This window comes from Coccinella septempunctata, chromosome 1, assembly GCF_907165205.1.
Source record: "Coccinella septempunctata chromosome 1, icCocSept1.1, whole genome shotgun sequence".
Classification (NCBI taxonomy): domain Eukaryota; kingdom Metazoa; phylum Arthropoda; class Insecta; order Coleoptera; family Coccinellidae; genus Coccinella; species Coccinella septempunctata.
In genome coordinates, this window is record NC_058189.1 from 65,472,413 (window position 1) to 65,493,786 (window position 21,374).

At 37.2% G+C, this 21,374-nt stretch overlaps 3 protein-coding genes, 1 long non-coding RNA gene and 1 other non-coding gene across 6 annotated transcripts in view; 2 read left to right on the plus strand and 3 right to left on the minus strand.

The window, feature by feature from the left end:
• Positions 1-396: 396 nt before the first annotated feature.
• Trnav-uac lies at positions 397-469 on the minus strand. Its single transcript has one exon. It is a non-coding gene; the product is annotated as a tRNA-Val (tRNA).
• Positions 470-673: 204 nt separating this feature from the next.
• LOC123322971 lies at positions 674-1,305 on the minus strand. Its single transcript, XM_044911093.1, has one exon. It carries the CDS (start codon positions 1,286-1,288, stop codon positions 794-796), a length of 495 nt encoding a protein of 164 aa, XP_044767028.1. The 5' UTR covers positions 1,289-1,305; the 3' UTR covers positions 674-793.
• A 21-nt stretch (positions 1,306-1,326) lies between these two features.
• Positions 1,327-2,210, plus strand: LOC123322979. The gene is made up of 2 exons (XR_006539235.1): positions 1,327-1,652; positions 1,792-2,210. It is a non-coding gene; the product is annotated as an uncharacterized LOC123322979 (long non-coding RNA).
• A 12-nt stretch (positions 2,211-2,222) lies between these two features.
• LOC123322972 (GPI mannosyltransferase 1) lies at positions 2,223-3,814 on the plus strand. Its single transcript, XM_044911094.1, has one exon. The coding sequence runs from the start codon at positions 2,361-2,363 to the stop codon at positions 3,744-3,746; it is 1,386 nt and encodes a 461-aa protein (XP_044767029.1). The 5' UTR covers positions 2,223-2,360; the 3' UTR covers positions 3,747-3,814.
• Positions 3,815-5,976: 2,162 nt separating this feature from the next.
• The window catches only part of LOC123322974 (dendritic arbor reduction protein 1-like), a 287,319-nt gene continuing 271,921 nt past the window's right edge, over positions 5,977-21,374 (minus strand). For both annotated transcript variants that reach the window (XM_044911095.1, XM_044911096.1), the window contains exons 2-5: positions 7,826-8,200; positions 7,277-7,715; positions 7,023-7,082; positions 5,977-6,308 (exon numbers count right to left, since the gene is read on the minus strand). In XM_044911095.1, the coding sequence (XP_044767030.1) occupies positions 6,118-6,308; positions 7,023-7,082; positions 7,277-7,715; positions 7,826-8,200 (1,065 nt within the window). In that variant the 3' untranslated portion in view covers positions 5,977-6,117. The remainder of the gene's footprint in view (positions 6,309-7,022; positions 7,083-7,276; positions 7,716-7,825; positions 8,201-21,374) is intronic.

A 21,374-nucleotide genomic window follows, 5' to 3' on the forward strand; every position in this document is an offset into this window, starting at 1 on the left:
TGACAAATGACAAGTAGTTCGCGCGTTTTCGAGTTTTGTTCTGGATGAAACTTTTTCATTTTCCATTCATTAACACCGAAAATATACTTTTATCATGATCTACAACTACCACAACAATTAGAAATTAATCTTTCTCGAAAAAATTTTTTCTCATCAAAGGTTTACTCTGACAAAACTCTATCTACTGTAAGAAAACTAGTTTCAGACTTGTTTAATCCGGGAAATTGAATCATAGATGACATAGTTTACTAATTTTCCGGAAAAATGAATGAAAATTGCATACACCTCCAAGGAAATTATGAGACAAATCCTTGATTTCAGCATGCAGATCAGCATATTATCACGATCATCATCTGAAATTATTAAAATTCCTATCATTTTTGTAAAAAAAAGTTGTGGTTCCGCCCGGGATCGAACCGGGGACCTTCTGCGTGTAAAGCAGACGTGATAACCGCTACACTACGGAACCCATGTTGAAGATAATTTATATAGTTTTCTTTGATTTGGAACGAAGAAATTTTATGTGTTTTATAACTCTGTAGTATTTTATAACGCTACGCTATCTACTATCACAAGCAAAAAAGGAATGGATTTTAAGTCGGTATTGTAGAACATTCGTTAATTTTAAAGATGTTCTATTGAAATTTATCTGGTTCTAAATTTGAATACAAAATTATTCAGAAATATTTTATTGCTTAGGTACCTAATGTAATGAATTATCATTCATAAAATTTACAAATATATGATAACAATGAAATAATATACTAATTAATGCTTCCTCTATATTACATTATTACTCTTTTGATTCCAACAAAGAAACCTTCAAAAGTCTCAAGGCCTTACACTTGTGACATAGGTATTTCAACTGATTTTGTATATTAATTGCTTCAATAGCCCACTGCAAGGATGTTTCATAAGATTTTTGTGATTTGAGCAAGTTTTTCTGTGTAAAATATCCAAACCACTTGATTGGATTCGTCATATTGGGTTTTGGTTCAGTTGAGATTATTTCATATTTATTAACTTCTGGGAATAATTCAGAAGGAAAACTTTCAACTGATGTTGTACAGTGAATATCTTCTTCAGGATTCAAGGGAATATTCATAGCTGATACAGAGTTTGAGCCCATTATGTATCTACATTTCGCAAGGTTGTTTTCACCTTCAATCATTGATTTTTCCATATTAATTTTTAGTTGAATTTCTTCTTCCATTAAGCATATGGTATCTAAATAGAGTTTGTCCAATAATTCGCAAACTTCGTGATAATTTTCGGATTTCATCTTCATATCAGATGTGGTCTGCATAGCTCTTGTCTCTGGTGGTCTGTTTATATCACGAGAATCAAAACTAAATACAAATCACAGAACGATACGACGCTTGACGTATGTGTTTCTAATATTAATAATTAGTGGAAGAGACAAATTAATTTCATATTCCTTTCCATATTCTCGATTGCACTGAGGAGTATTTGTGTTAATGTTGGTGAATATTAAAAGGTTGTCGCTTTTCGCTTTGTCAGATTTTAGACAAGAGCAATTATCACTTATCACCTTCTCTGATTCGATTTAGATAACCTGACAACTGGACCAGAAACAAAATTTGTCTTTGCCTGACACCTCTCTTCGAAATTAATTAAAAAGTAATCTAAATGTGGGAGGCCAATTTTTTTGAGTGTTTCGATGCCAAAGAAAGATCCTTGTAAAGTTTTTGCTTGCAATATCCAGAAGTGCTTACAAGGTTGAAAATATGAGATCTCTGCAAATATCCAGCTAATATTACATAATTTCAGAAAACAACTTTCAAGAATCTGCCTGTGAACGAGCTTTGGAAGATATGCGACAATGTTGCATTAAATGGGGTACTGCTAGCTTTGTTTGTGGTGGAATAGATACAGAAATTAACAGAAGGTACAAGAAATGAAATCTTATCAAGAAGAGAAACGAAAAGCCCTTCTAAAAGATAGAGGTTTTATCTACAGATATCCTAAGTTTTCTGTTTGGTCGCTCACAATATTAGGCACACTTGTGTTCTTCTCAAAACCCATTTATGATTTTTTCATCCGAGATCAGCAGGATTTAAGGCTAGAAATTGAAGAACTTCGGCGAACGCATAAATCTAGATTTGAAAGAGATTAGAATGGAGTCTGTAAAAGCTGCTAAAAAAAGACTTCGACAGTATCCTTTATTACTTGCTAAGTGTGGAGTTGAAGCAACTGTATATGCCAACTGTGTTCTTGGCAAAGATAGTGTAACGTTGAATGCTTGTGATAAAGAGTTCAAATCATTCAAGAACTGTTTGGAGTTAGCTGCGAAAAATTTGAAAACTCGTTTGTGAAACAAGTTTAAAATTCAGTAGAATATGGAGGGAGGCACTAAGTTGGTTAAACAAATTCTCAGTATAGATTATAAAATTCAAATAATTTTTGCTCTAGCTATACGAATTTTATTGATTGCTTATAGTGTCTATCACGATTCTATATTTACTGTACCATATACTGATATTGATTATAAAGTGTTTACAGATGCTTCACGTTATGTACTCGAAGGTAAATCGCCTTTTGAGAGACATACATACAGATATTCCCCTTTATTAGCTATTATATTAACTCCAAATATACTTGTTTCTTCTTTATTTGGAAAATTTCTGTTTTCTGTAATCGATTTGTTTGTAGGTTTATTAATTAGAAAAATTATTTTATATAATATTCAAGAATATTATGAATTCATGCAAAAGAATAAGTTCTACCTTAAAATGCGTAGTAAGTATATTAAAAATATCTCAGAGAATGACCAAAATTTCTGCAATATCACTATTGCAGCCAATACCGGTATGGTAGTTTGGCTTTACAATCCTTTAACTATTGCAATAGCAACAAGAGGAAACTGTGACTCTATTGCTGGATTTTTAGTTCTATCTTCGATATTATGCATTCAGTGTAAAAAGATGTATTTCTTGGCAGGTGTCATGCATGGTTTGGCTATTCATTTTCGATTATATCCAATTTTTTATAGTTTAACTTTCTTCATGTACTTGAGTGATTATTCATTCTATGTAGTGCCAAAAGAAGAAAATGAAACTGATGTCAAAAAGACAATTTTCAAAAAAAAATATTTATTCTATCTAATACCAAATAGGAATCAGATGTCTTTGATTGCAGGATGCGTACTTTCTCTCTCTTTCTTTATTACTATTTTTTACTACTTATATGGATATGAATTTCTTCATGAAACCTATTTGTATCATTTTATTCGTAAAGATACACGCCACAATTTCTCTTTGTACTTTTACCTCCAATACTTAACTGCTTATATAAAAAATATTCCTATTTGGCAGAAAGTATTGGTCAGTCTACCGCAGTTAGTATTACTTGTAGTGCTATCTGTAAAGTACGGCTTAGATAGGGTTAGTATGAACTTTGGGATTTTAATTCAAACGATAGTTATCGTTTCTTTCAATACTGTTTTGACCTCCCAATATTTTGTTTGGATCATGGTAGTTTTGCCGATTTGTCTCTGGCAAATTAAAACTACCCTCCGAGCAGCGTTTTTTTGGATAACCATTTGGTTTTTGGCGCAGGGCGCATGGTTACTTCCAGCGTATCTGTTGGAATTCAAGGGACAGAATACTTTCATTTTCATTTGGCTACAGAGTGTGGCGTTTTTTTGTGCGAATATCGCTATATTAGGTAGGCTCATAATGCATCATAAGCCTTGCAATCTTGAAATATTCGGGAAAATGTCTTGAATTAATGTTTCAATGGAATTAGTTTGTACTGTGTAGAATTCTCAGAAATAAAGGTTTGTTTCAACTTATTTTGTACAATACTTGTTGGACATCTTATCATCAGAAGGAGAGGAATTGACTAACCCTAATTGAATGCTAGAAGTACATTCCAATAAAAAACACAAGTAGCGAGATCCAACCAATCGCCAATGGACGAAGCAGTTATAATGTCCTTGAAAAAAAAAACAGAAAAACTGTTGCAAGTCCAAATTCATTAGTTATAATCTGTGCTAATTCATATTTATAATAACGTCTCTGCAAGAGTATAAAGTAATTCCAAAGATGAATCTTTGTATATATACGTATAATGAAAAGTGTTCAGATATTAAACTATTTTCATTTGTATATAAGTATATTTTATCCACTTTTTGGTCTATAGGTAAGAAAAATAATTTTGTCACCTACTGAAACGAAAAGGCATTTGGAAAGGAAAAAATTAAAAGCTTTGATAAAATAAAACTTTATAAAAGTAAATTTTAGAATTAAAAACAAATTCCAACTTGATGTGAGCCAATCAATAGTCGAAGTATCTATGAAAATAAAATTTCATTCAATATAGAAAAAAAAGATTAAAGTGGTTTCTTTAATAAACTTCAATAACTGATCAGGCCACATCTCGATATCTGTTCATTTATAAATAGAAATAAATTGTCCGTACAAAAATAATAATGTTAGGTGATAAAATTTGTGATATACTACAAAATAAAGAATAATGATATAAATACACTAGACATATTCATTCTCTATTTAGTTCTAATTTAAATAATTACAAACTTCTCAGTGAAAATTGACTAGCTTCTAGCCAATACTAACGCAAATCTCTATACAATTGAATTAAGTAAATTCAGTTAACATATTTGGTAACTTACTGAACAATGTGTTTACATTCATTAGAAATATTCTCCATAAAAATCATAATATCTAAGAAATCACAAGTGGTAAAAAATGGCAATGCAATTTATATTCTAACATCTATGAATCTATGTAAATAGATAATCGAATATCTAATTCTTTGCAAACACTGAATATTTACAGAAATATACATGCAATTAGCATGTTTTTACAGCAGATGTCTGAATACATATAATGACATAATTGCGAATTGTGTTTTAGCGGTGGCACTAACTGAACTGCAACTTTTTTGGATCAATCATGTTCTGCTTAGTGTTGATAATGGGACCTCATTTTGAAGGGATTCAATGCCCTGTTATTTTCATGCCCTTTTTAGAACAATGATTCCCCCACGATTATTTTGTAGTTGAGAATTTCGGATGAAGTAAATGTGAATTTTTTACATTCCAAAGAAAGAGTTAATTCAAATAATTGTGGGATGTATAACATTAATTTATCATCGTAGATAAGAACTTTCGTTTTTATTATTTGAGAAAATAAATATAAACTTATTTTAATATTCTTGGATTTAAATTCAAAATATGTGACCATTCAAATAGAAAAGGCTTTATCAGATGTGCCAATATTACCCAAAATAAATAAATAAAGTAATCAAATTTTCGATAGGTAATGCATATCCGTCATATCCATAGACTTATGTTATAATAAGTTTATGGATATAAGTTATAAAAAGTCTATGGCCATATCCAGGATATTGGGTGAAGTCACTGTGAACCAATCAAAACGTATATCTCCAAGGATCTTGAGATCTGATTGGTCGATTGTCACGTGAACCCATATCCCGGATATGGATCGCGCATATGGGGCGAAGGGAAAAGGGAAAATTACATAGGTATATTATATTTTGACACATGACAGGCTTTTTACACTTTTCTTAGATTGCCACACGGATGGATATTGATAAGGGATATTTTATGACTGTTATTTACATCATAAGCGTCAGCGCAGATAAAAATAGATAAATCTGTGCTAGGCTGCACGCATATCAGGTTGGTCAGGGTGGACCAGGGGCAGTCTGTCATAGAATCTGACAAGAAATGTGGCGAAAAAGCTCCAACGCAGGACGAGGCCAACATTTTTCATGCCAGTTCAGCCCAAAAGACCAATATATAAATATTACTCCCCATTGATAACTCTCGGGGATTATAAGAATATGTAGGTAAGTACTAAGGCCTCAGTTTCGTCTCAAGGCATACAATAAGGCATAGAAAATCATCGAATTACAACGTGATGAGATCACAGTTCGAATGTGGAATGGAACGGAGAATAAAAAATAAACTAAACTATAATAACTGGTGGTTTTTTTGATAAACGACTCGTGCACAAATTTGCGATTCAACATTTACACCATTTCCTCTGCATTCATTGAGTTACAAGTTTGTCAGAACAGGATGTTTCCCGTTTCCGGGTCCAACTCTAGCTATTTGGAAGTCTTGGGAAGATGCCGTTTCATATGGAGAGCCAAGTGATCGGATCTCGCGAAAGATCTTTCGCATACGTTACATTTGAAGGGTTTCGCCCCGGTGTGTTTCCTGTAATGACGTGTCAGTTCGTCGGATCTGGCAAATCTCCATTCGCAATCGGGCCACTGGCACTGATACGGCTTTTCGCCTGGAAAAATCAGTTTTTAAATAAATCTTCAATCACACCTCGACGATTTAGGTAACTAACTGCAGTAGCGTACCGTAGGGGGGGGGCGGTGGGGCGGTCCGCCCCAGGCCCCGCACCAGCATAGGCCCCCAAATGATGGGCAAAAAAAAACCAAACATATTTTAAAAAAAAATTTAAATAACTTATCAGGCCCCATGACGGCAAAGACCTCCACATTATACAAATGGTTAGGTTAGGTTAGGTTAGGTTAGGTTAGGTTAGTTAGGTTAGTTAGGTTAGTTATTGTTCCGTCAACATTCAAAATACAGTCCACTGGGCAGCTTTCACCTATTTATGTCTGTTGTCTGCTACCTTCATTGTGCTTGATAGTAATTTATATTTGTTATCGAAACTGTTTGAGTGACAGTGAAAAGACTTATTAGTGTTACTATGTGGGGTGTTCATCACGATGCATTAAAACTAACCTTCAAAAAATTTTGAGGAAAAGTTTCATCTTTAAATATATTCTATAGGGCCCCCTCATCAAAAGCCGCCCCAGGCCCCGAACTATGTCGGTACGCCACTGACTAACTGTCCCACAGACAATTCTCAATATCTATGATTATGACGATGGAATTTTGAAGAATAATCATAGAAATCAGAATCTCTGTGTACGTGATATCAATTTGTTTCTGTGATATGAGACTTAGCTACGGTGAAAAAGTGCTGAATTACCTGTGTGAATCCTTTGATGGGCTTTTAGGTGTGAACTCTTCGTGTATACTTTTGTACAACCTGTAAGTAGAATTTCTATTTGAAATAAATATTTATGCAGATGAGTGTTCCAAAATGAAAACTTATTATACGGAGCTTCAAATTTCTTCATGTAAAACAGCTTTCAAAGTTAATTGATAATGAAGCAGTTATCTTACATGGCCTTATGGCGTCAATCTGCTTCATAATTCATAGCTTTTATTTATATACCTCACCTAAAAAATCACAATGATGTATTCTCCTCTTCTCCAACTCCGGGTTATTTCTCCTATTGTATTTAACCCCGGTCCCACCTAACCTCGCTATCGACCCTGTACTCCCCTGACACGGCACAGGATAGGGTGGCGGAGGGGTGCGCCGTGGCAACGCCCCACCGGGAGATCCGGGCTCCGAACTGGGAGGGGTTAGGGGTGAAACGTACATCAGCCTGGACATAGGGGGATAGAGGGCGTTGGTGGGTGGAGACGACGCAGTTATGTTGTTATTGTTGTTGTACTTGTACTGTGGCGCGTTGTTGTTATTGTTGTTGTGTAGGGTGGGAGGGAGGTGTAGGGGAGTCTGTTGCTGGTACTGAGGGCTCATAGAGTTCTGGTGGTGGTTGTACGGAGACGTAGAGTCGCTCAGGAGGTGTAGCGTTGGGGATGGGTGCATTATCTGGAAAAAATAATTGATTATTCTATGCCCTGATAATTTCTATGCGTTACTCTGTAACTCTGTTGGAGTAACCATAGAGGGTGTGACCATAGAGGTGCATGATACCATACCTTCTCCGTTTTTATCTCGAGGGGCGACAGAAGCGGCGAAGGGGTGGGAACGCAGTTGGCCGATATGTCGTCCACCGCCTCCATCTTGACCTGGCCTTGGCCCACCCCCAGCATGTTCGCGTTCTCCGGATCTATGTTCTGTATGCTGCTCGCGATGTCCTCCCATAGCGGCGGGCGCAGAAAGACGTCGTCCTCAGTGCCGGGCAAGGACCTCATCGACACGTAGCTCATGGGATGCGCCTGGTGGTTCCTGTGAGGATGCTGGTCGAAGAAATCCTCGATCTGTGGCACTGCCTCGCGCCTTGGCTTCTCCAGCTCCTCCTCCAGATGTTGCTCCCATTCCGATTTGGGCAGGAACGTATCCAGGTCACTGGTCTGGAAAAAGATGAAGGGTTGAGATATTTCTCTTAAGTTTTTTCCTAGTTGTGCTGGAATGTGATTGTTTATATGTCTATACAGAGTGGGCCAATGAAAACGAGACGGCTCTGCACGACCGCAGAACCGAATTATACAGGGTGTTATACGGTATTTACTACCGATTTTCTATCGAAAAATGATAGGGATAACAGAATTTATAAATCAGTGTCTAAAAATTTTGGTCACTCAATATCTATTTCAAGATATACAGGGTGAGTCTTCGACTCGTACGAATATTTAAACAGTAGATTCTTGGGGTCAAAAGAAACACTTTTTTCTTATACCATTTTTTCCGAATCGGTTCGGTTTGAAAGATACACCTCGAGTTTCATAAAGCGTGATCAGGGAATCAACGCTTGATTGACCAACAAACGTCAATTTGTTTTCAATCGATAATTCAGTCATGATCAATCAGAATATCATTCTCGCAGCAAATTATGACGTCTATACGTCCATTAAATTATTCTCAATTGCTACTTGTTCAATATATTCAGCAATGAAAAGGTTTCAGTGATTTTGTTTTCGAAATCAAGTGACTGTCCAAATCGTTGATCGCATAATCAAAGTTTCATGAAACCCGCTGTTAGGCTTTTGAAAAACCATAAAAAAATGTTATTTTTAGTTCTATCTTACAAACGGTTTTATCGAATGAAATAAATTTCAGAATATGGTTTTTCATTTATTTCATTAATCTTTAACGAACACAAGATATCACACCCACATTTTCCAGGTTTCTGATTATGACCATGACGTACCATAAAAATACCAAAATTCGAAGAACCAACTCTTGCAACTAAGTTGGACGCTGTTTAATGAATATTTGAACGTTTTGTAAAATATAAGTATTGTTCATATTTTCTCGTATAATGCTGCGTGTTCCAGTAATTTGATGTTCAAAAATTAAAAAGTATCTGTGGAATTTGAAAAATTGGGTACTTTGGCTGAATACAACTCTGTATAAAAGATCCACAGATGTGTATAGGGTCATAGATTTAGCCAGTTATACTGAGGATAATTTTGTTTTTCCAGGGGTGGCACAGCTCAAAATGGCTAGGTCTATATTTTTATCAGGGCAGATTCGGAAAAAATGGTATAGGAAGAAAATGTTTCTTTTGATCTCAAGAATCTATTTTACTAGTCGAAGACTCTCCCTGTATAATTCTGTTCTGCCGACCTACAGAGCCGCAGTTTCGTTCTCCATGGCCCACTCTGTATATATTTCATATTGTCGAGTGTGCCGATATGCGGATGTTTAATATAGGCAGCTATAGACTCTGATGTGCTTAAAATAAGTACTTAAGGTCCAGTGGTGGAACAAATGGGGAATTCTCCTCAGTTAAGGTTATCACAGCATATGCAAATTTAAACTGAATAATTATGAGTTTCATTCATGAATTTTTCAAATGCACCGCGGAAACTATTCAAAATCATTCTTCAAATATGAGGTTTTGAAATTTAAATCGCTTCGTTTCTAGTTTACGATTTGGCAACAGCGCCTACTAGAAAATGAAAAGAACGATGGCTTGTTGATAAATTAACAGCTGTTGATTCACAGCGATCATAAGGCGCGTACTCACTGGCGAGCCTCAACTGCAACCGGCCATAAAAATTCCATAAAATTTTACGACCTTCCTCTATCGTCGCAGACTTCATAGACAGCCATCTTTGTCTATCTCATCAAGATAGTGTATTTGTTGTCCTTTATTATCAAGGCATATTTCAGTCGATGTTGCCAAATTGTGCAATTGAAATGAAACGCTTTAAATACCCATTTTTATTTTTCATTTTTAAGTAGATATTTCATAAAAAATACATCATTTTCGTCAGAAGGAGTCCCTATTCGATTCTGCCGACCTACACAGTTTCGTTCTCCATGGCCCATTCTTTGTATTTGTTATTTTCGAGTGTGACAATGTTCAGATGGTTCATATAGGAGGCTAGTTCCTGATGTGCTCAAAAGTTGTAATTAAATGCCCAGTGGTCGAACAAATTGAGCACAAAGTTTGAACACAGAAAATCAATCTACCACAATCTTCTAGATCATGACTTTTGTTGACGCTGTTCATTATCGATAGAAAGGCACTGTTGTCTTATATTATTTCCCTGCTAACTATCGTACATTATTGTTCGATTTTCATCAAAGTTATCCCCCCTGCGGACGTATACTAGCGTCTAGCGTCGACAAAAATCGTACACGTCCAGAAAAACGACCAGCAGGGTACCATTCGACTTTCATCTAGTTCTAATTACCATACAATGCGGCGGGAGGTGCTGCCCCCTGTCGGGCGTCTCGCGTCGCGGCTGGATATTCATCATCGTATAATTTGATTTAATTGATTCCTGTTCTCCGATTTTTTTCGTCGACATGAATCGCAATATCGGGAGATGACTGGCGTTTCTTTGGCGATTGTGAAGCGTGAAAACTATAGGCACTATCTTAATTGTCTCTAAGACCGCAAAGAAAGGTTAGGAAATTTTCGGATCCTACTACAAAGAATAGGTGATAGGTCGACGATGATCTGGTGACTAATCCCCACGTAGTATCAAAGAGGTAGTATAGTACCTATTAGTACAAATCGATTTAATCAAAACTGTTAATTGTTGTTGGGATTTCCGGTTCTATAATCAGCTAAGCAGCGTTGGTAAGGCTTTCTCCACTCTAGCACAAAAACTCGATTTCGAAAATCTCGATTTTTTGGGTCAACAATGAGCAAGGGGTTAGACCCCCTTAAAATGATCTATTGGCACTTCTCTCTATAAACCAGGTTGTCCAACTACAGTCCTAGGATATGAAGTGCATAGATATTGTTTTGTAGATTCGAGGAAACGAAACAGTTGATGATTCGATAGAGAATTGCATTCCAGAGATCCGTTCAAAGTGAACTAGAAAATGAAAAGTGGAAAAGCAAAACATTCGATTTTATCGTAAACAGGGTCAGATATTTGGAATTTTGGTATGAAATTATAGGTTTTCGAACACGCTGAATCTATTGCGAGTAAGTTTAGATTTTCATCTTGGAAATAGCATTTTTCAAAAATTGCAATTTTCAATCTGCGATATTTCCTGTTATATTCGCCTGATCCAATTGGGATTTCCGGTTTTATAATCAGCATTGCCAAGGCTTCCACCCCAGCACAAAAACTCGATTGCGAAAATCTCGATTTTTTGGGTCAAAAATGAGCAAGGGGTTAGACCCCCCTAAAATGTCATATTTTCTACTCTGTCTGAAAATCAGGATGCTCTATTACCGTCTTTGGATATGGAGTGCATAGACTTTGTTTTGAAGATTCTAGAAAACCAAGCAGTTGATGATTCATTAGAGAATTGCACTCCAGGGAGCTCTTCGAAGTTAACTCGAAAATGAAAAGTGGAAAAACAAAAAAATTATTTTCTTCTAAACTGGGCTGGAAATTTGAAATTCTGGTATGAAAATATGGGTTTTTGAACACGCTGAATCTATTGCGAGCATTTTCGAAAGCCTATCTACCTTCGTTTAGATTTTCATCTAGGAAATGGCATTTTTCAAAAATGGCGGATTTCACTTGAGAATTCCTCAAGACCGAACGGTTGTGCTGAGATGAATGAAATTCTCAGATTTATTACTGCATGGAAGAATTGCTCTTTCAAAATATGTATTACGTTTAGATCTACCATAATTTTCCTGGAAGATAAACAACTCTGAAGATGAATTTCGAAAAATTCCCAAAAAGATGGAGTCAATTAAAACTTCCTCAAGACCAAACGGTTGTGCCGAAATGGATGAAATTCTCAGAATTATTACTAAAAGAGTTGCTGTTTCAGAATATGTACCTATCACGTTAAGATCTATGATCTTCTAAAAGTTCCAGAAAGTTGCAGTCACTTTAAACTTCGTCAAGACCTAATGGTTGTATCGAGGTCGATGAAATTTCGAGATTTATTACGAGAAAAAAATGCTCTTCCAGAATATGTACATGGCGAAGAGCCTACAGTGCCGTACAAATCTTCAGCTCAAAATTATATTCTCCATAAACTTATCGAAAACTTAAAGATCAAAACTTGGAATACCTACATCGTTGCCAATAATTCTACGTAATATGCTTGTGGTTCTCTTTCTCGGGAATTATGAAATTCACCTTATCTAGCACCAACCGCCTTGATCGATTCACGAGTTGGCCGAAGGAGGGCAAGTATGGAAGAACCGGTGGCCAACTGGCCAATATCGCATATTCACGATGCACATCCATGAAAAAGATAAAAAACCCCCAACCTTCCAATGGATCGACATACGCTGTTAATCTATGTAAGACATCTGAGATATAAGAGAGCCCCACATGAAAATGGAGCTAATTCTAATTATTTATTGACCATTAACGTCATACGATATTTACTGGACGGTATGGCGCGAACTGACTTCGCATCGGCTATTATTTTGCGTCTTATATTCAGCAGTATTTACGAGTTGAAATACCGCACTGTCTAGAACAGTCGAAGAAGGCCACGATAACCTGATATATCTTTTTCTTTTCCATCGATGACGTACGCCTACGATGTTGGTTGGAATCTACGAGAGATCTGGTAGGAAAGATGAAAATAAGTCGAAATATGAGAATTAGTATATGAAAACTCAAATATTTGGAGTGAAGATCTAAGAGAGACAAATGAAGAGTAGTTACATACCTACATTTATGGACACAACTTTGATCTAAAAGATCTAGGTAGTTGGCAAATGGCAGTTAAGCAAAGAAAAAATCCCAAATTATGTCGAAGAACATAAAGGTACTTTGAAAACACAATACGACTATCTTAAACCTTTTAATTTGATTGATTCGGCCTTTACTTCATGATAGTTCATTTTGAATTTGATAAAATTAAACTGTTGTTGAATGTTTATCTAAAACCTCACGAAAATCAATAATTGAACCTTATATACAGGGTGAGTATAGGAAAAAAAGTGTTTCTTTTGACCTCAATAATCTTCTGTTAAAATATTTGTACGAATATAATATTCTGTCAAAATATATGTACAATAATTTACTCTATATTGAGTTATGCAGAACACCACACGTGTTTCCCCATTACAACAGCATCTTCTGGTGGATATCAATGCCCCCTTCTGTTACCTCGGCCGGTTGATACAAAACGCTACAAAACGTCGCTTTCCTAATGTGATGTCCGAGTTATTTTCTCACACCGACGTTTAGCTTTTAGTGGTTTATCTGTATATATGTCGAGTGCCAATGGGGACTATTGGAATAATTGATGAGATAAGTTGGTGTGAAAAAAATCAATAGACCAAACGAGTTTGTTTGCTTCTTTCTCGAACTTATACAGCCGTGTGGGATTGATATGTCAAAAGCAAATAGCTCAGGGACGTAGAAGAGGTCTATGTCTTTGCATGAAAACTGCATAGCTTTCACGTTCTGATCCATAGAGAAGAATTGACTCATGAGTTATTAAAATGGTTTTGAAGCAGCTCTGAGAAGGATAAAGTAATTACTTCAATAAATTAACTTCGATTAGTTTATGATCACTTTATTGCATGTAGAATGAAATCATCGAACGATCGCTGCTTTGAGACCACATATTATTTGTCCACTAAAATATGTACCAATAGGTAGTTCATGTTTTTGCCAATAGCTGCGCTGGCGATCACTGGATGGCGAATTTTGATTTAAACTAGTTGAAGTTGGCTGAGTGAACTGTCTTCCTGATGACAAATGATTTGAATATTATTATTTTCGATTTTTAATGAAAGAACAACCTACATGACCATGATGGTGAAATGTTGAAGCGTACGCTAGTGTAAGGGTGGTTTGGCATCGAAGAAAAAGGAGAAGAGATAAAAGTTCAGAGTGCATTTTCGAAAGAAAATTGGAGGAAAACCTTATCTCAAGAATCGACTCGGTATCAATTTGTGTGTCAAGAACACTTTTACGATGAAGATATCAAAAAAGATGATGGATTCATTATAAACGAAATCGAAATTGTCATCCCTCGTGAGAAGTGGACTCTTCTGAATAAGAATATCTAACCAATAAAACTACATGGTTCAGAAGTGGATATTCTTGAAGAATTTTGTTGGCATAACATAATAAATGGTTTATAACGGTTCTCAGCTGAGTATTGGAAACAGGATCTACTCTAATAAGTGATAAATCTGAGATTGCTAACTTTTGTTGTCTTGATATGTTCTACTCCTCACTGCGAATGTACATAATTTTGAAGATTAGATTAAACCAACTGACATATCCTGTTTTCAATAAACAATGATAAACATAGGTATGTACCTAGGTATCATTTTTTGATCAGTGATTTATTTTGAATTTAATTGTTTTCGTCATTTATTATGAATGAATAAAGCTGCTTACTTAGTTCCCTTTATAATGTGAATTGTATTTTATTGGATTTATAATTCAGAAAATTTACACTGCGCAAAAAAATTAACGCACATTATGGAAATCTCAAATTTATTCTACAACTGAAGGTGTTCTCAATGATGATTATTTTTATCAGAATTATGCATGCATATGTTATCCACTTTCAACGGTTTTCTTCAATACAGATGTTTTTCCCAGCAGGAATATAAAAAGGTGATATTATCAGATTTTGAATGTATTGGCTCCATTCTAAAATCAGTTGTTCTCGATCAATTCTAGTGATCAATAGTTTTTCTTTCGTTTGATTTTCTACACTCGAACGCTATGCAACGCGAAACACGCAATTTGACCCAAGAGGAATGTGCCCAAGCGGTAGTTTTGCGAGAAGAAGGGTGGACATACACAAGAATTGCGGAAAGGTTTGGAGTTTCCCATACAAGTGTGTCCAGAATGTTGCAGCGATTCAGGGAGACAGGTATGAATGTCCGAAGACCAGGACAGGGTAGACCACGGGTAACAACTGCCATTCAAGAACGTTACTTGAGTGTTTCTTCGTTGAGACAACGGTTTGCAACCGCTCGCCTCCTTCAAATTCAGCTTAAGCAAACTCATGAGGTGCAAATTAGCACTCAGACAATAAGAAATCGCCTCAGAGAATATGATTTAAGGCCTCGTGTCGCGGCAAGAGCCCCAGCTCTTACCCCAGCCCATCGAAGGGCGCGTTTGGATTTCATAAGAGAGCATATCCATTGGGAAGAGGCCGATTGGGAAAGAGTTCTCTTCACAGATGAGTCTAGATTCTGCCTCTACCAATGTGATCGACGTTCCCTTGTATATAGACGTCCACATGAAAGATATGCTCAGTGCAATTTCCTGAATACTACTGGTTTCGGGGGAGGATCGATTATGGTATGGGGTGGAATATCTTTGACTGCTCGCATATACCTAGTGGTGGTTGATAATGGAGCTATGAATGCTGATAAGTATATAAGGAACATTCTTGAAGAGCATGTAGTGCCATTTGCCCCATACATTGGTGAAAATTCCATTTTTATGGACGATAATGCCAGACCCCATCGTGCGCGCATCGTTCAGGAGTACCTTGAAGATGTTGAAGTCTCTCGAATGGAATGGCCAGAAAGAAGTCCAGATCTCAATCCGATTGAGCAGGTTTGGGACAACCTCAATAGAAGGCTGAGAAGTTCAGAAAATCATCCAGCTACTCTTAATGACTTGGGAATCCTGACAGGTATGGATATGATCAGAGAAAATAACAGGGTTTTGACAATCGATGTCACAACTCATGTCAGATTAAGCTGTGGGGGTTTAAAATAAGGTAACCCTCAGAGAAATGAGACATTTTAAAACTTTTTACTCATTATCCTTCGTTTTATGTTAAAAATAACGCCAGTCAGACGGAAGTAAGGTCGACACCTTAGAGACTAGTGGTTTACATCGATTCGACTCATAGAGCTTTAACCACCATACATAAAGTGAAGAATACTGTTTTGGCCTCGGTATTCATGAATCTCATTTTACTACGTTTTTTTTTTCAATGATTCGGCCTGTAAAGTTGTATCTCTTGGCCATATTGCGTTTTTTGATCCGTCGCCGCCACTGGAAATCGTAAGAAACGTTCACCGGACCAGTCCGGCCAGATTCCATCCGATGCGTCCGTTTCCTGTTCATCTGATATGGGTTCAGTTATAATCTCGGACGCTCCGAGTAACTTGTCCCATTCATAAACCGGCCATTCATTGATGGCCCCGATGATGAGAGCGGACCTCGCGTCGTTTGTTTTGACGAATTGCCGTCTCATTAATGAGTTACAGTTAGATCGAGATGATGAAACTGGGGCCCGTGGATTAGGTCCAAGACCCCGATGTTTCTTACTGTACGGAGTATACAAGGCGTCGTGTTGCCAGTACCTAAACGCGGGCCATAGGGGTCGACTTCAAGGTCAAAGGGCCGATTTTGATCTGATCTGTAATCTGTAGTCATTGTATGACTACGTTATTGCGGTTGAAATATTAATTTTACTTCCTTCTTAGATAATATGCCACATTTTCACATTTCTGTTTTTGTCACAGAACCCCTTAGTAGTGCAGGTGTTCTATGATACTGATAAAGAAAGGTTAATATCACCTCTATGGTCCATCGCACTGTATAAATTACAAATAGACATAAAGACATGGACTGAGCATTTCCTTTCAATCTGTGCATGAAATATGGCCGAAAAAGTGACATGGAGGAACTGAACATCAGGTCAGCACGTTGTCTTTTCCTAGGATTTCGATTGGTCCGCACTCACCTCTATGTGAACACAAAAGAGACACAGACGTGACGATCATTTCTCTCTTTCTATAAAATAGCCAACTTCATCCTAGTATTGCTCAGTCCATGTCTCTGTGTCTATGGATTTCCGTTAATTCCTTATTCATTGGTCTTTCTCCATTTGTTTGTGATTAGTAAGTTGTATTTGTAACACAATACCATAGAACCATAGAAAATGTTAAGTGATTTAGGAACAGATTGAAAATGCGTGAAAGAATTTTCGTATGTCGTTGAAGGACAATGAGCATTCCCTACTTTTTCTATGGTATAATCATCATAAAGAACACAAGTTCTAATATCTCTATCTAGTGGTGCTCAGACTAGTCAGACTTGAACCGCCTGCGATCTACTTCAATAATATCACACTCCGATCGATTGACTTTGAGAAACTACATATGTGATGTAGAATTGTTAATTCTAGATCAGAATCGGCTTATTCATCTATGATTCTATGAGGTCGACTCAAAAATTTCTCGCGATCGATAGTTTGAGCATCTCTGCTCTAGCTGTTTGAGTTAGTACTTCGTTAGTTGCAGAATGGTGCATGCGCTGGTCACTTAATACTGGAAGTTAAAGACCGAGTTGAAGACAGAGGATGTCTTTGATTGAACTGACAGAAGCATTTTGAATTAACTACTTAATTGAATACTCAATGCTCGGAGGTACTATAGAATACCTAAACTCCAAGTACATTATTGAAAGAAGAGAGAATTTGAAGAAATACACCATATCCCTCATTGTTTCTGAAAATCTCAATTTTAATGAAAGTTAACTCTACATTGACTTTATAACTTATTTTTTATGTTCTTTCGGGAAGGTTTTGAACGAAACAAGACACATTAAATGGAAGAAAAATTCAGGATTTCACCGAATCTTATGTGAAAGAAGAGAAATGAACAATTTTCAAAATACTGAAATGCTGATAAGTGATTTAATACTTGGTATTTTCACCCCTTGCGTTAATTACAGCTCGGCAACGACGGTTCATACCCAAAATGAGTGATCTTAAAATGTTCTGATCTAATCCTTCCCAGATTTCTCCGAGTTGGATTCCTAAGACATTAAGAGTAGCTGGATGATTTTCTGAACTTCTCAGCCTTCTATTGGTGTTGTTCCAAACCTGCTCAATCGGATTGAGATCTGGACTTCTTGCTGGCCATTCCATTCGAGAGACTTCAACCTCTTCAAGGTACTCCTGAACGATGCGCGCAGGATGGGGTCTGGCATTATCGTCCATAAAAATGAAATTTTCTCCAATGTATGGGGCAAATGGCACTACATGCTCTTCAAGAATGTTCCTTATATACTTATCAGCATTCATAGCTTCATTATCAACGACCACTAGGTCTGTGCGAACAGTCAAAGATATTCCACCCCATACCATAATAGATCCTACCCCGGAACCCGGAACCAGTAGTATTCAGGAAATTGCACTGAGCATATCTTTCATGTGGACGTCTGTATACAAGGGAACGTCGATCACAATGGTAGAGGCAGAATCTAGACTCATCTGTGAAGAGAACTCTTTTCCAATCGGCCTCTTCCCAATGGATATGCTCTCTTGCAAAATCCAAACGAGCCCTTCGATGGGCTGGGGTAAGAGCTGGGGCTCTTACCGCGACACGAGGCCTTAAATCATATTCTCTGAGGCGATTTCTTATTGTCTGAGTGCTAATTTGCACCTCATGAGTTTGCTCAAGCTGAAGATGCAAACCGTTGTCTCAACGAAGAAACTGTCAAGTAACGTTCTTGAATGGCAGTTGTTACCCGTGGTCTACCCTGTCCTGTTCTTCGGACATTCATACCTGTCTCCCTGAATCGCTGCAACATTCTGGACACCCTTGTATGGGAAACTCCAAACCTTTCTGCAATTCTTGTGTATGTCCACCCTTCTTCTCGCAAAACTACCTCTTGGGTCAAATTGCGTGTTTCGCGTTGCATAGCGATCGAGTGTAGAAAATCAAACGAAAGAAAAAGTATTGATCACTTGAATTGATCGAGAACAACTGATTTTAGAATGGAGCCAATACATTCAATATCTGATAATATCATCTTTTTTTATTCCTGCTGGGGAAAAACATCTGTATTGAAGAAAACTGTTGAAAGTGGATAACATATGCATGCATAATTCTGACAAAAATAATTATCATTGAGAACACCTTCAGTTGTAGAATAAATTTGAGATTTCCATAATGTGCGTTAATTTTTTTGCGCAGTGTAGATGGCGCTGTTGCCAAATAGTAAACTAGAAACGAAGCGATTTGAATTTTAAAACCTCATATTTGAAGAATGATTCTGATGAATAGTTTCCGCGTTGCATTTGAAAAATTCATGAATGAAACTAATAATTATTCAGTTTAAACTTGCATAAATATGCTGTGATAACACAAATTGAGGAGAATTAATGTCTCTTTTCGCGAAAGGATCGAAGTATGATTATTTCTATGAATCTTTATACCGTGATCTGAGGTCACGTTCCGATCGAGCTCGGCAACGAATCATAAACATCAGAGAATCGCAACGTAGAATTTTCTTATCGTCGAGCCGCCGCACATTTTCGACTGCTTAATTTTTTCCGTTGGAGGCCCCTGGCCGGTTCCTCGTGTTTACCCACAGACGCTCGTCCGGACCGAATACTGTGTGTTCCTATAGAGTCATTCGGGGTAACTGAGCCACTGAGCGCAGTGGGTAAGTGTGCGCAGTGCGTATATCTCGACTATGCAATGTATGAAAGAGGGATTCATTTGGGTGAAACAAGGGCGCAGAATCGCCATATTAGTTTTTCATAGGAGTGCGCCGTGCCACGTTTCTTTAACTTTTTATTTGCAATCAATCAAATTCACTAGTTTTCTTGTTAATTTTTAGCATCTCTGCAAATTCTGCCAGGTCCAAGTTCCGAGTCCGACAGTGTTAAACAATATTTTATTCGATCATGCGCATATTCATCTAAATATATAATAAAAAATTTCAGGTTCTCTTAGCTGCTCAACTCTATAAGAACGTCAATTCAAATTTTGGCTTACTGGGGAAAGTATGCGCGGGTAAGTGTGCGCATAGCTTAATTATATGGGCATTAGTTCAGTGAGGAATAAATTATGACATTGTTGATTTTCTTGGTTAAGACTCGATCAATATTGTCCTAATTGTTCGGAAAAATATGAAGAGCCACCAACAGGGGAATGTATCAAGTGTTGTGTTCAGCAAGAATTGTGGCACGAACAATAATGCACTGCTTGTAAAAAGGCGCTTCTGTATTGACAATAAACAGCATTTCTCTAATATTGTAACATTTTGATGACATTATTTTGTAATTTGTTTTGATAATGTGGTTCACTAAGTACTGCGTTCACTTACCCCGTGAGGGTGCGCACACTTACCCGCAATACGGGGCATGTGAACGCACTCCGACTTTCTCTATTAAATTTTTTTTTGCGGAAAGAAAACGTTTTTGTTTGTTTGCTTTTTGATGTTTTTTTATAGATTAGAAAATTCTCTATCTTATGAATATGTTTTAATTTTCCTAGCTTCAACATTTGAAACAGGGTATATAGCTTGAAAGGCAAAAGTGCGCACAGTTACCCGAATGACTATTTCTATGCATCTGTATACCGTGTTCCGAGGCCGCGTTCCGATCGAGCTCGGCAACGAATCATAAATACGATAGATAATCGCAACGTCGAATTTTCTTATCGTCGAACCACTCATTTTCGGCAACGCGATCGCTTAATTTTTTTCCGCTGGGGGCCCCTGGCCGGTTCCCCGTGTTTACCCACAGACGCTCGTCCGGACCGAATATTGTGTGTGTTCCTATAATCGCATGAACTTTCTAATTGGCAGGTTAAGAAAGCGATCGGCCCGCGGCGGCCTTCGACGTACGGGATATGCGGTACATCTGGGCTATCGACGGACGGCGGAGGTGAAAAAAGCGGCCGAAAATTTACGAATCCGCCCAGAAAATTTAATTACACGCCGGGGAACGAGGACGCTCACTTCGATTTACGACCACGCGAAAAGTTTTAATTGCGGCTGTATGAGCGTACCGGACGGATTTTTTTGTTTGTTCAATTTTGCGATCTTTATAATGTGCGTTTTATTGCGATGTGGGTAATTGTTCGTTGTCGACATGGGGAAAGGATGACATTCTACGGGATTTCGCAGAACTGATTTACCTTGCTTCGAGTTCTGCATAAAATATCAAGCATAAGCATAATATAGGTACAGGGTGTTTTCAAATTTGAGTTTTTTTCTTCAACAGAAGGTAGAACTCGTTTAACCAAAAATTCCCTGTATAAAATATCCAAGATGGTGGAAATATTTGCACGAGTCAAAGACTCACCCTGAATGGAGCACGAAATACTAGAATGTTATTATAGTGGAATTTAAAATACAGGTTTTTTTTAACAGAAGGTAGAACTGGTCAAAATGAAGATTTTCACCA

Excerpts from the sequence above, each read along its gene's own strand:
- LOC123322971 (XM_044911093.1), bottom strand. The coding sequence starts at position 1,288 with ATGAAGATGAAATCCGAAAATTATCACGAAGTTTGCGAATTATTGGAC.
- LOC123322972 (XM_044911094.1), top strand. The coding sequence starts at position 2,361 with ATGGAGGGAGGCACTAAGTTGGTTAAACAAATTCTCAGTATAGATTAT.